Source organism: Schistocerca serialis, chromosome 3 (assembly GCF_023864345.2).
Source record: "Schistocerca serialis cubense isolate TAMUIC-IGC-003099 chromosome 3, iqSchSeri2.2, whole genome shotgun sequence".
In the NCBI taxonomy this organism is placed as follows: Eukaryota; Metazoa; Arthropoda; class Insecta; order Orthoptera; family Acrididae; genus Schistocerca; species Schistocerca serialis.
In genome coordinates, this window is record NC_064640.1 from 312,748,762 (window position 1) to 312,766,620 (window position 17,859).

Below are 17,859 nucleotides of genomic sequence, written 5' to 3' on the forward strand. Positions count from 1 at the left end.
AACAGTTAATGCAGAACAGGGAATCAGCGATCATAAAGCGGTTACAGCATCGGTGATTTCAGCCGTAAATAGAAATATTAAAAAAAGTAGGAAGATTTTTCTGTTTAGCAAAAGTGACAAAAAGCAGATTTCAGAGTACTTGCCGGCTCAACACAAAAGTTTTATCTCAAGTACACATAGTGTTGAGGATCAGTGGACAAAGTTCAAAACCATCGAACCATATTTGCATTATATGAGTATGTGCCAAGCAAGATCGTAAGAGATGGAGAAGAGCCACCGTGGTACAACAACCGAGTTAGAAAACTGCTACGGAAGCAAAGGGAACTTCACAGCAAACATAAACATAACCAAAGCCTTGCAGACAAACAAAAATTACACGAAGCGAAATCTTGTGTGAGGAGGGCTATGCGAGAGGCGATCAACGAATTCGAAAGTAACGTTCTATGTACTGACTTGGCAGAAAATCTTAAGAAATTCTGGTCTTATGTCAAAGCGGTAGGTGGATCAAAACAAAATGTCCAGACACTCTGTGACCAAAATGGTACTGAAACAGAGGATGACAGACTAAAGGCCGAAATACTAAATGTCTTTTTCCAAAGCTGTTTCACAGAGGAAGACTGCACTGTAGTTCCTTCTCTAGATTGTCGCACAGATAGCAAAGTGGTAGATATCGAAACAGATGACAGAAGGACAGAAAAACAATTAAAATCGCTCAGAAGAGGAAAGGCCGCTCGACCTGATGGGATACCAGTTCGGTTTTACACAGAGTACGCGATGGAACTTGCCCCCCTTCTTGCAGCGGTGTACCACAAGACTCTAGAAGAGCGTAGCGTTCCAAAAGATTGGAAAAGGGCACAGGTCATCCCCGTTTTCAAGAAGGGACGTCGAACAGATGTGCGGAACTATAGACCTATATATCTAACGTCGATCAGTTGTAGAATTTTGGAACACGTATTATGTTCGAGTATAATGACTTTTCTGAAGACTAGAAATCTGCTCTGTAGGAATCAGCATGGGTTTCGAAAAAGACGGTCGTGTGAAACCCAGCTCGCACTATTCGTCCACGAGACTCAGAGGGCCATAGACACGGGTTCCCAGGTAGATGCCGTGTTTCTTGACTTCCGCAAGGTGTTTGATACAGTTCCCCACAGTCGTTTAATGAACAAAGTAAGAGCATATGGACTATCAGACCAATTGTGTGATTGAAATGAAGAGTTCCTAGATAACAGAACGCAGAATGTCATTCTCAATGGAGAGAAGTCTTCCGAAGTAAGAGTGATTTCAGGTGTGCCACAGGGGAGTGTCGTAGGACCGTTACTATTCACAATATATATAAAAGACCTTGTGGATAACATCGGAAGTTCACTGAGGCTCTTTGCGGATGATGCTGTAGTATATCGAGAGGTTGTAACAATGGAAATTTGTACTGAAATGCAGGAGGATCTGTAACGAATTGACGCATGGTGCAGGGAATGGCAATTGAATCCCAATGTAGACAAATGTAATGTCTGCGAATACATAGAAAGAAAGATCCCTTATCATTTAGCTACAATATAGCAGGTCAGCAACTGGAAGCAGTTAATTCCATAAATTATTTGGGAGTAGGCATCAGGAGTGATTTAAAATGGAATGACCATATAAAATTAATCGTCGATAAGGCAGATGCCAGACTGATTCATTGGAAGAATCCTAAGGAAATGCAGTCCGAAAACGAAGGAAGTAGGTTACAGTACACTTGTTCGCCTACTGCTTCAATACTGCTCACCAGTGTGGGATCTGTAACAGATAGGGTTAATAGAAGAGATAGAGAAGATCCAACGGAGAGCAGCGCGCTTCGTTACAGGATCCTTTAATAATCGCGAAATCATTACGGAGATGATAGACTCCAGTGGAAGACTCTGCAGGAGAGACGCTCAGTAGCTCGGTACGGGCTTTTGTTGAAGTTTCGAGAACATACCTTCACCGAGGAGTCAAGCAGTATATTGCTCCCTCCTACGTGTATCTCGCGAAGAGACCATGAGGATAAAATTAGAGAGATTAGAGCCCACACAGAGGCATACCGACAATCTTTCTTTCGACGAACAGTACGAGACTGGAATAGAAGGGAGAATCGACAGCGGTACTCAAGGTACCCTCCGCCACACACCGTCAGGTGGCTTGCGGAGTATGGGTGTACATGTAGATGTAGAATGGTACCGAAGTTATTTTCGATTTTGAACCAATACTTAAAAAAAGTCGCTTACGAAAAACTGGTAAGTCACAGTCTGCAAAGCGTAAGTGTTTTAATAAACTTATCTAAAGAAATCAAAATTGGTTGATAAGGAAGCACACAAGGTGGAAAATGAAAATGACAAACAATAAAAAGAAACTAGCAAAGAAGTTATAGTGCAGTGTCCTGCATGTGTTGAATCCTTTCAGTAAGTAGTATTTGTAAGGAAGTACACAGTAATCATTATTTAATTAATACACTTTCCTATATTTTCTAAGAATAAAAACATTTTACACTTTTATCGGTATTATCATCTTGCAACGTGTTCAAAGTTGTGACTGACACTTTTGCAGTAGCTTTTAAAATTAGCAAAAGAATTATGATTGAGGTAAAGTGAAAAAACTTCTACCAGTAGATACAGTACAATAAAAGGTACTTTTATGATATTGTAAAAAGAAAACCAAGCGATCTCCAAAACTAAATTTATTAAAAGTGTTTAATCACAATCGTCAAAACGTCCCGGTCTCCCCTATCTATATCTACATCTATACTAATAATAAAACTGTAAAATCGCAGTGTCTACCTATTTACGCCAAACCTACTTGACGAATTTTGATTAGGTTATCGAAGGTAACTTGAGCTTAGTTTGGGGTAGGGTGTAGGCTTTATTTCATCAAAATTGGACCATGAGAAAATATATTGTGATTTAAAATTTGCCACGCGTGCGGGTTGAGGCGCCATGTCACAGACTGCGCGGCCCCTCCCGCCGGAGGTTCGATTCCTCATTCGGGTATAAGAGTGTGTGTTGTTCTTCGTATAAGTTAGTTTAAGTAGTGTGTAAGTCTAGGGACCGATGACCTCAGCAGTCACAGACACACACACACACACACACACACACACACACACACACACACACACACACACTCACACACACACATATTTAAAATTTTATCTATAACACTCGTGTATGTCGCCGCACGAGATTAGCCAAGCGGTCTCAGGCGCTGCAGTCATGGACTGTGCGGCTGGTCCCGGCGGAGGTTCGAGTCCTCCCTCGGGCATGGGTGTGTGTGTTTGTCCTTAGGATAATTTAGGTTAGGAAGTGTGTAAGCTTAGGGATTGATGACCTTAGCAGTTAAGTCCCATACACATGTGAACATTTGAACTCGTGTATGTCAGTTTGTCTGTTTGAACACGCTGATCTCCAAAACTACTACCCGAATTTTCGTGGGGTTTTCACAAGTAACTTTAGTATAGCTTGGGGCAATCTATAGGTTTTATTTCTTCATAATCAGCATACGAAAAATAAAGATATTATAATCTAGAATTTTATCAAAAATCGTATGCTCACTTTGTAGTTCAGATATATAATCAACGCGGTGTAGTACACCAAAGATGGCGCTGTCAGTTTCGTAGTACACCAAATAACCAACAGATGACTGTTAGGTTTATCTCGGTGACACATGGGTTTTCGGAAGTTTTCGCAACTTCGAATCCTGCCTCGGGCATGGATGTGTGTGATGTCCTTAGGTTAGTTGGGTTTAAGTAGTTCTAAGTTCTAGGGGACTGATGACCTCAGAGTCTGGCATCCCGGGCTCCTCTTCAAACTCCAGACCTATGCTCTCCCCAACAACTTCGTCCGTCCCGTTGCTTCCTTCCTCTCCCATCGTCCCTCCTATGTGACTATCCACAATTCCAACTCCCATACTTTCTACCCCTCTGCCAGCGTGCCCCAAGGTTCTGTCCTTTCCCATCTCCTCTATCTCCTGTACACTGCTGATATGCCCAAACCTCCCCCTCCTGTTCATCTTCTCCAGTTCGCTGATGACACCGCCATCCTAGCACTTTGTCCTACCCTTCAACGGTCCCAACGTACCCTCCAAACCCACCTTGACCAATTCACCACTTGGTGCAACCAGTGGTTCCTCCGTGTTAATCCCTCCAAGACCCAGGCGATCATCATAGGCCGCACCACCCGCTCCTTCTGCCCCCATGATTTCTACCTCACCATTTGTGGCTGTCCTATCCACCTCACTCCTACCCTCAAATACCTTTGCCTCACACTCGACCGCCACCTCACCTGGACTCCCCATCTCCTTACCATCCAAAACAAAGCTCACAACCGCCTCCACCTCCTGAAACTCCTGTCCAGCCGGACATGGGGTCTGCATCCCTCCACCATCCTTCACACCTACAAATTCTTGATCCGCCCCATCCTCTGTTATGCCAGCATAGCTTGGATTTCCGTCCCTCCCCGGTCCTATAAAGCCCTCCAAATCATCGAACACCATGCACTTTGCATCCGCCTTCCGTCCCCCACGCGCATCCTCTACGACCTTATCCTCTTCCCCCACCTTCTCCTTTTCCATGAACACATCCGCACACTATATATTGTCCACCACCTTGATCCCCCTCACCCCCTGGTGTCTCCCTTCCTCTCCACCCCCAACCAGTTGCCGCACCTTTACCGTTGTGTCCCATCCTCTCTCCATCTCCACACTCTCCATCTCCTTTCCCAATGCAATTTCCACCATCTACCCCTCCCGGATATTGAGCTTTGCCCTGACATCTACCCTTCCTACCAACGCTAACCCCATCTTCCTGTCTCCTCCTCAGGGCTCCCTCTCCTCCCCCTCCCTCCTCCTGAGCGGCTTACCCCTCCTACTCCCTCTCCATCTCTTGTGCCTCCTTTCAGTGTCTTTGCACTCCTTCCTGCTCTGTCTTCCCTCTTCATCTCCCGCCCCACGTGTCTCCTGCCTCTTTGTGTCCCCCACTGATGCCCCTCCTCTCTTCCTCCTGCCGCTTCCACTGCTGCCCCTTGCTCTCCCCTCCTTTTCCATTCTCTCTGCCCTTACCCTCGGCAGGTCCCGCCTGGCAGTTTTATTCTTCGTCGTGTGCGCTCCAAGTGGGTTTTAAGTGTGTTGTTCCGGAGTGTTTTTACTACTGTGGCCGACTTTTAATGTGTGCATGTCCATTCAGTGTCTTCTCGGAGTTTTGAGGAATCGCCAACTATGTTTTTTAACTTTCTGGTGACCTTTTTTTTTTTAACTGTCCTCCATGAACGTCTCCGTGTTAGTCTATTTCTTTTACCTCCATTTTCTCCCATTATTCTGTGGCTGAATGCGAAATGACACCTCTTTAGAAACTGTCGGCGCCGGGCATCCTCGCGCCGGCCTAACCTCTTTATTAGCGAGTGGACGTGGTGTGGGAGTCTGGTGTCCTTATCCAATGCGCAGGTCCAGGTAAAGCAGCATCGGGCTGGCGCCAGGATAATGTGTTTATTACAAAAACAGCGTACCTTGTGAGACGGGACGACGAATTTCTCCAGAGGTCGCGTTTCTTAGATGCCGCCGCGCCTCGCCAAAACGGCGCCCACTAAACCGTTTTATGGACGAGACGGAGCTTGTTTTCACTATAAAGCTTCCCTCATTTTGTGAAATGCGCCAGGGGTTAGGCTGCAGGACCTCCAGCATTGTGTGCTGTTTTCTCGGAGAACATAATGTCTACTGCACTGCAGTGATTGGTTGAGGAAGATCGGGTCTCCTTGCTAGAAAACGTGATTGGCACGGTAACCACTGCTGGACCATGATAGGTTTATTCAAGAACATCGGGGGGAACGGCTGTTTTTTTGGAAGATTTTTGAGCAACGGGAGAGGCATCGACTTGCTTCTCGACCATCGCGGAGTACAGTCGTTAGAGCTCTTCCTTTTCTATGAAGAGAGCAGTTAGTTGAAAAGACGACGTCCAAACACCCGGGCGAAACTGTATATTTTTGCGGACGTGAGACAAACACCGGCGGACGTGGGGTCATCTCCCGCAGCACGATGTGCCAACAGACCTAGCAGCTTTGGCAGCACCCTCATGCAGAAGACAGCATCTCGTCTTTCACCAGCCATATCGGTAACGTTGCGCACCTTCGACAAATTCAGAAGTATATCAATCGTTTTCGCGGCCATCTTTTTTGTATAGCAGCCTTGTACTCACAGTACTCACTCCCAGTGTCCATTGCATGCGTAATTATATTTTGACGTGAGAGACCAATCAGTGGAACAATACAGCAGAGTGTGCGTGCCTAGACTGGCATTCTTCTACTCACTGTAGCTAATCTCATCTACACGTAAATTCCAGTTAGGTTCCCCAAGTCTGTTGCCAACCAACCTGAGTTCGTGTTAATGAAATGTTGTACCGTTGAAGTTCCTGTTAACATGTTCGTTCTCTCTTGACCTTGATATTAGTTACTAAATCTCTTTGTGATACCGTAGGTCCTTGTTATTAATTTTTCAGTGACACCCATTCTGATTCCTTACGATGTCATTTATTTTGTTGCGGTTTTGATGGCATTAAATTAATTTTATGTCAGGTTAGTCAGCTCATTAGGTGACCCACACAGGGGCCACTATTTACGAATGTCTGATTTTCTTGCACTATTGATAAACGTGGTACCTCTTGGGTGTGGTGGTTACGACTTATTAGTCGCTTGGAAGATGGAGAACTGCTGCCACCATGGGGTAGCTTGCAGCACGCGCTATAGACGTCTACTACAGGCGATACGCATAAAAGTCAGTCAGAACTTACTTCAATGCATAAGTCTCCTACCATGAGTATCTTAACCTTCACATGGTGAACGGTTGGATACACATGGCTTAGGTTCTCTCACTACCTACAGCAATGGCATGCAGACTTCCGGCAGCGTTTGGACATTGTCTTACTGCTGGATTCCTATTTAAAGTCCGCTGTGACATTCTCACCCTCCTGCTGCATGAAGATGGACTGGAACTTATAAAAGGGCTGCAGCCGTATGTTTGTGCACAATGGCGAAACTGTAGACCCGTCAACATACTTCACTTATAGCCAGTGTGTTGGAGGAATTGCTACGGGCATCCATCCTTCCGCCTGCTGCAAATATGCACATCGTTCTCTCTGTTTTCCACATCTCGGCGTTCATACTCATATATAGTTACATGTACCATGATCTCTCCATCTCTCGAGCTCCAAAGGCGAGAGACATCTGCCGCTGAGATCCATCCCTCGCAAGGTATTGAGATTGAAAGCCTGGCTACATTATGGCCTGCGGTATGGAGAGCAGTCGAACAGCTCTTGCTCCCTACATGCGTGCGAGCAACCTGATACCAGATGTTCAACCGGAAATATGCGACGAGACGAAGGTTGCACGCCATCGGGCTGACGGATTCTCCCCTCTGCCCACATTGCCACCTCCCGAACACTGATAAAAACTGTTTAAATTGTGGAACAGCGTTTGGCGCATAGATGCTGGTACAGAAGATTCTCGCCTGTTACCTTTGTGCCCCACCTTATACAATTCACTGCTGCTCGTGCTATGCCCTGAGGATACTTACTTTCCGACTGCGGAGACTCACACACTCACATTGTTTAAAGGCATGTCCATTTGCTGCTTATTCCCAATGATGAGAAGATGGTTCTCGACTACTGGCAATATCTCCAAGATAACCATGGCACTTAAGAGCACACCCCTCGCTATCAACAACTCATTGCAAATTATTTGTGCAGTGCCTTCGTAAACACCCCTCACAGTTGGGGAGTATTTGGCAGAGGATGACCCCCAAAGTGGACTATGACACGAGGCAAAATGTTTATCCATTTGGTAGCAATAAACATTGTCCGAAGATGCGAAGCACGCATGGAATGGCGTGCAGGATTTGTTTTTCATCATTATTTTGATTTCCTTCGACTGGATGGTCGTTGTTTAAGCAATTTAACTGTAGCAACTTCCATGATCTTATTTCTTCTTAGATTTTTTGAGTTCACCCATGTGCTCGAGGATGGATGTGCGAAGTAAATATTATTAAATTTTATTTCATGTTGAGGTAATTTGTTATTAAATTGTTTGCAATGACTTCTCTACAACAAAAACATGTTTTATTTAAATTACATCCCAAATTTAGGAGATGAAGAAAAAAAACAATAAAATAAAATCGGAGGGGGAGGGGCGCTCAGGGGCGGGAAGGGTGACGCATCATGGCCGGGCCTCAGGTTTCGACTCTGGCCACCCTGTCTCCACTATCCTGAAGCAGATCTCTCTACTTCCCCAAAAAAATGAATAAAGCATCGGACTTCGGATCCGAAATTGCAGGTTCGAATTCTGGCACGAAACAAAAAAAAAAGTGGGCAGAGCATCCGTCTAGCAAAAAGAGAGAGAGAGAGAGAGAGAGAGAGAGAGAGAGAGAGAGACCGGTAACGGTAACGCACGCTTGTGCAGTGGCGCTCGATTCTAACGTAAGCCGGTTCGAATCCTGTCGGTGGATGAAATTTTCACTGCCAGTAGTTGGCCGACTTCGGGAGTAGAGGAGACTGATCACCAATCTTGGCGTCGATAATCTGGATTAAATTTCAAACGTGCCTCTCCCTTCTACCGACATACAACGCAAACATAACATTTTACTATACAGTCCATATGCATCCATTGCACTCACCTACACTCTAGAAATGGACATACGACACAAATCACACTTCCGCAAGGAAAGAGGGCATTGTGCGCGGCAGAAGAAAAACCTTTCCGTCTCGGCAGCTCAACCAACCCTTGGGGTTCCCGGCAAATTATAACATACGGATTTACTGTAGAAGCTTACCAAATTTAAATAATTATTTACTCTGTAAAGAATTCACTGCTTTTCGAGATCTGAATGCCTGTAAACGCATATAAGCCATAATTGCATTTATTAATGTGTCACGTATGTATAAATAAGAGCTTGAAATCCTTCGAATGTTCAGAAAATGTTCCCGATTAAAAAAAGTGAAATTTAGCCTTTACCCATCACATTTCATGCTTTTGTTCCATTTCACCTATGTGACACCTTGTCATTAAATTTACGATGCTTAAGTGTTCTTCCCATATATATTCATGAACCCACTGTCTGCAGTTTCTATATGGTACTGATGACATGTTTATATGGTTGTAAACATTTTGTAGCAAGTCTAACTCTGTAAAAAAACATAAAATACAATAGAAAGATAAAATGCGATATATGTTGCAGAGTATTAAAATTTAAAGAACATGAGAAGTAAAACGTTTAAAAATCTTATCAAATAGAGTAATCAAATAAACTACACTCATCGGCGACAAAATTAAAACAATACAGTAGTTCCAAATAAGATACTTCATTTTCTTCTTTATCCTAGCCTGTATGCCGCATCTTCACGGGATGAGCATGTTAATCATTGACTTTGGCAATGTTAGTGGTGGAGGGTTGCTAGATGCTTTTTCTGGCCCTATTCTTTCCCGTAATATATCAAAGGAGCTTGATGGTAACTTTGGGCTGTACCCTGACTTTTAAGCACCACTAGATATAAAGCATCGGCAAGAAAGAGAATGGTCAGGAAACTACAGAAGTATCAGTGACGTACTCAGCCACACACACTGGGAACAGATCTACTTTTCCCGTGTTAGTCCACTAGGCAGTGGGTACATCTAGAGCAAGTCTATGCCAGGAAGCTAGATGGATATCGACCTTAACGACAGAGGTTGGTTAAAACCAACTCCATTGAAAAGGTACTCTTTAATTCCGGGTTCCCTCCTCCGATATACTGACGAGGGAGTGTAACTGAAACACAAGTGACCAAGATTCAAACCATTAGAACTGTCACTAGCTACATAGGAGTGCAACGAGACTGAAATTTAGCAACAGGTTCCGGACGACCTCTGTTTCTCCTAGGAACCGCGCGACCCGTACGGTCGCAGGTTCGAATCCTGCCTCGGGCATGGATGTGTGTAATGTCCTTAGGTTAGTTAGGTTTAAGTAGTTCTAAGTTCTAGGGGACTGATGACCTCAGATGTTAAGTTCCATAGTGCTCAGAGACTTTTTTTTTTTTTTTTTTTTCCTCCTAACTGCAACCTCATGCAGTTAGCATTAGTTGAGTGGAGGACAATTTCCTATTTATCTTTATTTTGTTTGTCTTCCTATAACGTAAATAAATAATGTTTATTAATTGTTTACATTCCGTTCTATTATTTTCTCCTCTGGCTTGAAAGAAATACACTGCCTGACAAAAAGCTGAAGCACCCAGAAGAAGTAGTCGGATGTGAATGCAAATTTGTACATGTACACACCACTGGCGAGTACGTAAATGATTAGCGCTGTAATTATCTGTGACAGATACAATGTCCACCGGAGTTTCCTAGTATTTTCCGTGTTTTGTGTTATTACCCGGCCTGGTACGGTTCATATAGGGTGTGACGAGTGAGATGTTGAGTGATCACTGTGAACACAGAGATGACGTGTTCTCGTCGGAGAAAGCGTGCTCATGAGCTGACAGAGCTTGAAACGGATCACATTGTGGGTTCACATTTGGCCGACTGGTCGAATCCTGCAATATCTGTATTTGCGAAGCAGTCGAATGTGACAGTGCTGGAATGCATGGAAACGTGAGAGAGGGAAAACTCGTTGTCAAGATTCCGGTCGACGACAATTGATCACCACAAAGGAGGAGTGTCGTATTGTGCACTAGGCACATTTGAGCCTGACATCCGAGAACAAGTAATCGATTTAATGGACTACCTGCAAAATTCTGTATCACTCCACACCACTGATCGAAGAATAGCAGGAGCCAGATAAGGAATTACGGCCGCACATGCATTGGCTGCCGTCAACACCACAACACAAGCGGCTGCGCTTGGAGTGGTGCCATAAACATAAAGTTGAACTGGTGAATCGCGTCGCATTGTGTTCAGTGATGAATGACGGTTTTTGCGGTATCTGTGATGACCACCATCGGCTAATATGGCGGCGACCTGGAGAGAAGTTCCGTTCTTCCAGTGTTTTGAGAGGCACAGCAGTGTTACTCCTGACATCATGATGCGATAGTCATCGGGTGTGACTTCAGATAACAGCTGGTAGAGATTGAGAGAACTCTGACGACACAACCGTACGTCACGGACATCCTGCGTCTTCATGCTACCTCTCACGTGACATTATCGTGGTGACATTTTTTAGCAGGACAATAGTATTCCAGACATGGAACATGTCTCCATGAACTGTCTGCGTGATACCGAGGTACTTCCATGGCCAGAAATATCCCTAGATCTGTCCCCGATCCAGGAACCAGTTCGAACATCAGCTCCGTCTCAGTACCTGGGATATCAAGATGCAGTTAAAACAGTCGTGGGCCAGCTTGCCTCCGGGGAGTATACAACGACATTATGACGGCCTCCATAACCGACTCAGTACATGTATTCAGGTCAAATGGGGCACGACGTCATATTAATAAGCGGGATCATACTGCCAAGTTCCTTATACACTGAAGATCCAAAGAAACTGGTACACTAACTTAATAGCGTGTGGGGCCCCCGCGAGCACGCAGAAGTGCCGCAACACGACGTGGCATGTACTCGACTAATGTCTGAAGTACTGCTGGAGGGAACTGACATCATGAATCCTGTAGGGCTGTCCATAAATCCGTAAGAGCACGAGGGAGTGGAGATATCTTCTGAACAGCATGTTGCAAGGCATCCAGGATATTTTCAGTAAAGTTCATGTCTGGGGAGTCTGGTGACCAGTGGAAGTTTTTAAACTCCGAAGAATGTTCCTGGAGCCACTCTGTAGCAATGCTGGACGTGTGGGGTGTCGCATTCTCCAGCTGGAATTGCCCAAGTCCGTCGGAAAGCACGGTGGACACGAATGGATGCAGATGATAAGACAGGATGCTAACGCACGTGTAACCTGTCAGAGTCGTATCTAGACGTATCAGGTGTCCCATATCATTCCAGCTGCAAACGCCCCACACCATTAAGGAGCCTCTACCAGCTTGAACAGTCCCCTGCTAACATGCAGGGTCCATGGATTCATGAGGGTGTCTCCATACCCGTACACGTCCGTCCGCTCGATACAATTTGTAACGAGACTCGTTCGTACGTGTTTCCAGTCATCAACAGTTCAATGTCTGTGTTGACGGATCCAGGCGAGACGTAAAGCTTTGTATCGTGCAGTCATCAAGGGTATAAGAGTGGGCTTCGGCTAAGAAAGCCCATATCCATGATGTTTCGTTGAATGGTTCGCACGCTGACACTTGTTGATGGCCCAGCATTAAAAAACTGGTTCAAATGACTCTGAGCACTATAGGACTTAACATCTTAGGTCATCAGTCCCCTAGAACTTTGAACTACTTAAACGGAACTAACCTAAGGACATCACACACATCCATGCCCGAGGCAGGATTCGAACCTGCGACCGTAGCGGTTGCGCACCAGCATTGAAATCTGCAGCAGTTTGTGGAAAGGTTGCACTTCTGTTACGTTGAACGATTCACTTCAATCGTTATTGGTCCCGTTATTGCAGGATCTTTTTCTGGCCGCAGCAATGTCGGAGATTTGATGATTTACCGGTTTCCTGATATTCACGGTACACTCGTGAAATGGTCGTGCGGGGAAATCCCCGCTTCGTCACTACCTCAGAGATGCTGTGTCCCATCGTGCGTGCGCCGACTTTAACACCATGTTCAAACTCACTTAATTCTTGACAACCTGTCATTGTAGCAGCAGTAATCGATTGAACAACTGCGCCAGACACTTGTCTTGTATAGGCGTTGCCGACCGCAGCGCCGTATTCTGCCTGTTTACATACCTCTGTATTTGAATACGCATGCCTATACCAGTTTCTTTGGTGCTTCAGTGTAAATCTGACTCGATTATGAAATCACCGAAATACCGTCACATACCATATCACCCCATGAGATTTTTTGTTTTTCCTCTTTCCCTTCTGGATGCTTCACCGTTTTGACAGGCAGTGTATATTCATAGTTATTTATCGTTCATCCTTGAGCCATCATTAATTATTTCAGTATAATTATTGTTAAAAGTGACTTAGAAAATTTCAGCCGTGGTTCTGACACGAACAACAATAATATTCTGAATTCGGCTGCCTATAAATAGAACCATGGACCTTGCCGCTGGCGGGGAGGCTTGCGTGCCTCAGAGATACAGATAGCCGTACCAAAGGTGCAACCACAACGGAGGGATATCTGTTGAGAGGCCAGACAAACGTGTGGTTCCTGAAGAGGGGCAGCAGCCTTATCAGTAGTTACAGGGGCAACAGTCTGGACGATTGACTGATCTGGCCTTGTAACACTGTGCTGGTACTGCGAACGGCTGAAAGCAAGGGGAAACTACAGCCGCAATTTTTACCGAGGGTATGTACCTTTATTGTATGGTTAAATGATGACGGCGTCCTCTTGGGTAAAATATTCCGGAGGTAAAATAGTCCCCCATTCGGATCTCTGGGCGGGGACTACTCAAGAGGACATCATTATCAGGAGAAAGAAAACTGGCGTTCTACGGATCGGAGCGTGGAATGTCAGATCCCTTAATCGGGCAGGTAGGTTAGAAAATTTAAAAAGAGAAATGGATAGGTTAAAGTTAGATATAGTGGGAATTAGTGAAGTTTGGTGGCAGGAGGAACAAGACTTTTGGTCACGTGAATACAGGGTTGTAAATACAAAATCAAATACGGGTAATGCAGGAGTAGGTTTAATAATGAATAGAAAAATAGGAGTGTGGGTAAGCTACTACAAACAGCATAGTGAACACATTATTGTGGCCAAGATAGACACGAAGCCCACACCTACTACAGTAGTACAAGTTTATATGCCAACTAGCTCTGCAGATGATGAAGAAATTGATGAAATGTATGATGAGATAAAAGAAATTATTCAGGTAGTGAAGGGAGACGAAAATTTAATAGTCATGGGTGACTGGAATTTGAGAGTAGGAAAAGGTAGAGAAGGAAACATAGTAGGTGAATATGGATTGGGGGGAAGAAATGAAAGAGGAGGCCGCCTTGTAGAATTTTGCACAGAGCATAACTTAATCATGGCTAACACTTGGTTCAAGAATCATAAAAGAAGGTTGTGTACATGGAAGAAGCCTGGAGATACTGACAGGTTTCAGATAGATTATATAATGGTAAGACAGAGATTCAGAAACCAGGTTTTAAATTGTAAGACTTTTCCAGAGGCAGATGTGGACACTGACAACAATCTATTGGTTATGAACTGTAGATTAAAACTGAAGAAACTGCAAAAAAGGTGGGAATTTGAGAAGATGGGACCTGGATAAACTGAAAGGACCAGAGGTTGTAGAGAGCTTCAGGGAGAGCATTAGGAAACGATTGACAAGAATGGGGGAAAGAAATACAGTAGAAGAAGAATGGGTAGCTTTGAGAGACGAAATAGTAAAGGTAGCAGAGGATCAAGTAGGTAGAAAGACGAGGGCTAATAGAAATCCTTGGGTAAGAGAAGTGATATTGAATTTAACTGATGAAAGGAGAAAATATAAAAATGCAGTAAATGAAGCAGACAAAAAGGAATACAAACGTCTCAAAAATGAGATCGACAGGAAGTGCAAAATCCTTAAGCAGGGATGGCTAGAGGACAAATGTAAGGATGTAGAGGCTTATCTCACTAGGGGTAAGATATATACTGCCTACAGGAAAATTAAAGAGACCTTTGGAGAAAAGAGAACCACTTGTATGAATATCAAGAGCTCAGATGGAAACCCAATTCTAAGCAAAGAAGGGAAAGCAGAAAGGTGGGAGGAGTATATAGAGAGTCTATACAAGGGCGATGTACTTGAGGACAATATTATGGAAATTAATGAGGATGTAGGTGAAGATGAAATGGGAGATATGATACTGCGTGAAGAGTTTGACAGAGCACTGATAGACCTAAGTCGAAACAAGACCCGGGGTTTATACAATATTCCATTAGAACTACTGTAAGCCTTGGGAGAGCCAGTCCTGACAAAACTCTACCATTTGGTGAGCAAGACGTATGAGACAGGCGAAATACCCGCAGACTTCAAGAAGAATATAATAAATCCAATCCCAACGAAAGCAGGTGTTGACACATGTGAAAATTACCGAAATAGTTTAATAAGCCACTGCTGCAAAATACTAACACGAATTCTTTACAGACGAATGGAAAAAGTGGTAGAAGCCGACCTCGGGGAAGATCAGTTTGGATTCCGTAGAAATGCTGGAACACGCGAGGCAATACTTAACCTACGACTTGTCTTAGAAAATATATTAAAGAAAGGCAAACCTACGTTTCTAGCATTTGTAGACTTAGAGAAAGCTTTTGACAAAGTTGACTGGAATACTCTCTTTCAAATTCTGAAGGTGGCAGGGGTAAAATACACGGAGCGAAAGGCTATTTACAATTTGTACAGAAACCAGATGGCAGTTATAAGAGTCGAGAGACATGAAAGGGAAGCTGTGGTTGGGAAGGGAGTGAGACAGGGTTGTAGCCTCTCCCCGATGTTATTCAATCTGTATATTGAGCAAACAGTAAAGGAAACAAAAGAAAAATTTGGAGTAGGAATTAAAATCCATGGAGAAGAAATAAAAACTTTGAGGTTCGCCGATGACATTGTAATTCTGTCAGAGACAGCAAAGGACCTGGAAGAGCACCTGAACGGAATGGACGTTGTTTTGAAAGGAGGATATAAGATGAACATCAACAAAAGAAAAACGAGAATAATGGAATGTAGTCGAATTACATCGGGTGATGCTGAGGGAATTAGATTAGGAAATGAGACGCTTAAAGTAGTAAAATGAGTATTGCTATTTGGGGAGCAAAATAACTGACGATGGTCGAGGTAGAGAGGATATAAAATGTATACTGGCAATGGCAAGGAAAGCATTTCCGAAGAAGAGAAATTTGTTAACATCGAGTATAGATTTAAGTGTCAGGAAGTCGTTTCTGAAAGTATTTGTATGGAGTATAGCCACGTATGGAAGTGAAACATGGACGATGAATAGTTTAGACAAGAAGAGAATAGAAGCTTTCGAAATGTGGTGCTACAGAAGAATGCTGAAGATTAGATGGGTAGTTCACATAACTAATGAGGAGGTGCTGAACAGAATTGTAAAACTTGACTAGAAGAAGGGAGCGGTTGGTAGGGCATAATATGAGGCATCAAGGGATCACCAATTTAGTATTGGAGGGCAGCGTGGAGGCTATAAAGCGCAGAGGGAGACCAAGAGATGAATTCACTAAACAGATTCAGAAGGATGTAGGTTGCAGTAGGTACTGGGAGATGAAGAAGCTTGCACAGGATTAAGTAGCATGGAGAGCTGCGTCAAACCAGTCTCTGGACTGAAGACCACAACAACAAAGAACATAAATAGAGAAGACAGTTGTGAATATTTCTTGGTCACCACATTGCCCACCAATGCCTCAAGTATTTTTCAAACTTCTCCACACTAATTTATGGAGGGATGCCTTAAAACATTGTTGATAGTAAAACATCCTTGAAATAGGAATGCTAAGCACGGCGTCTTCCCTATTACTGGCTCCCATTCCATGTTCACCATTAACAAAACATACACAACATTATACACAATATCCACTCCTCACAATTCTCCCCATGATACAGCTTCACGTCAAATAGTGCAGCCAGAAGTGGGAGGTTGAGGATGGAAAAGCACTTCTATTAAGGCCGTATCAGGAGCGTAGTTACCTATCTCAGCACGGTCAGTCATCGAAAAAATGGTTTCATTTGAAATGTGGCATTATATTTTGACTATACGGCAAAAATCAGCCGTTTGTAACGGAGACTTAGCACTTCTTTTAGTTCTCTCTTTGCTGTGTAACGATAAATGCTACATACCCAAGTGATCTCAGGACCTTTAGGGTGCAGCACGGGATGCGGGTTGGGGTCGAGCAGCCCGAGCAGTAGGATGCCTTGCATGGTGTCGGAGAAGCCTGAAAGCGAAACAAGGATTAGAGCTTGCCGGTGGTGGGCAGCAGGTGCTGAAGAGGAAAGGTAGACTGGAGACGCACCCCTGTAGCGCAGCGTGCCGCGGAGCATGGTGTGCGCCTCTCGCACGTCGTACAGCTCGGCGTATTTGGTGGAGTCGCGGTTCGGAAAACCTTCCAGCGCAAAGCCGGGCAGGAAGTCCAGGTCGCGCACCTCGGACAGCAGCGCGCCGCCCTCCGGGATGTCCACCACCTGGAACACACATCACTACCGCTAATTTCACGCAATTTCTCGTGCTACCTAACAGCGTTTGTTAAGCCAGCTGTGAGTTTGTTGTTTAGCTAATATTTAGCCAACGTCAGTGGTTGGTACTTTCAGGTATCCACCTTTCACTAGCAACAGCTGTTATCTTCGAGAATGACATCCATTCATGATGACGAAGTAGCAGCAAAACAACAAAATATGTGTAGTCGTAATAGTGTTTGTAACTAAAGCAACTACACTACAGGCCAATAAAATTGCTACACCACGAAGATGACGCACTACAGACGCGAAATTTAACCGACAGGAAGAAGGAGCTGTGATATGCAAATGATTAGCTTTTCAGAGCTTTCACACAAGGTTGGCGCCGGTGGCGACACCTGCAACGTGCTGATATGAGGAAAGTTTCCAACCGATTTCTCATACACAAACAGCAGTTGACCGGCGTTGCCTGGTGAAACGTTGTTTTGATGCCTCGTGTAAGGAAGACAAATGCGTACCATCACGTTTCCGACTTTGATAAAGGTCGGATTGTAGCCTATCGCGATTGGGGTTTATCGTATCGCGACATTGCTGCTCGAGTTGGTCGAGATCCAATGACTGTTAGCAGAATATGGAATCGGTGGGTTTAGGAGGGTAATACGGAACGCCGTGCTGGATC

General features: G+C 44.4%; 1 protein-coding gene across 1 annotated transcript in view; it reads right to left on the bottom strand.

Annotated features, from left to right (window-relative positions):
• The window catches only part of LOC126470119 (alpha-aminoadipic semialdehyde synthase, mitochondrial), a 287,313-nt gene that overhangs the window by 92,072 nt on the left and 177,382 nt on the right, over positions 1 to 17,859 (bottom strand). Inside the window, exons 15-16 of the mRNA XM_050097723.1 lie at positions 17,021 to 17,189; positions 16,848 to 16,942 (exon numbers count right to left, since the gene is read on the bottom strand). Of these exons, the coding sequence (XP_049953680.1) occupies positions 16,848 to 16,942; positions 17,021 to 17,189 (264 nt within the window). The remainder of the gene's footprint in view (positions 1 to 16,847; positions 16,943 to 17,020; positions 17,190 to 17,859) is intronic.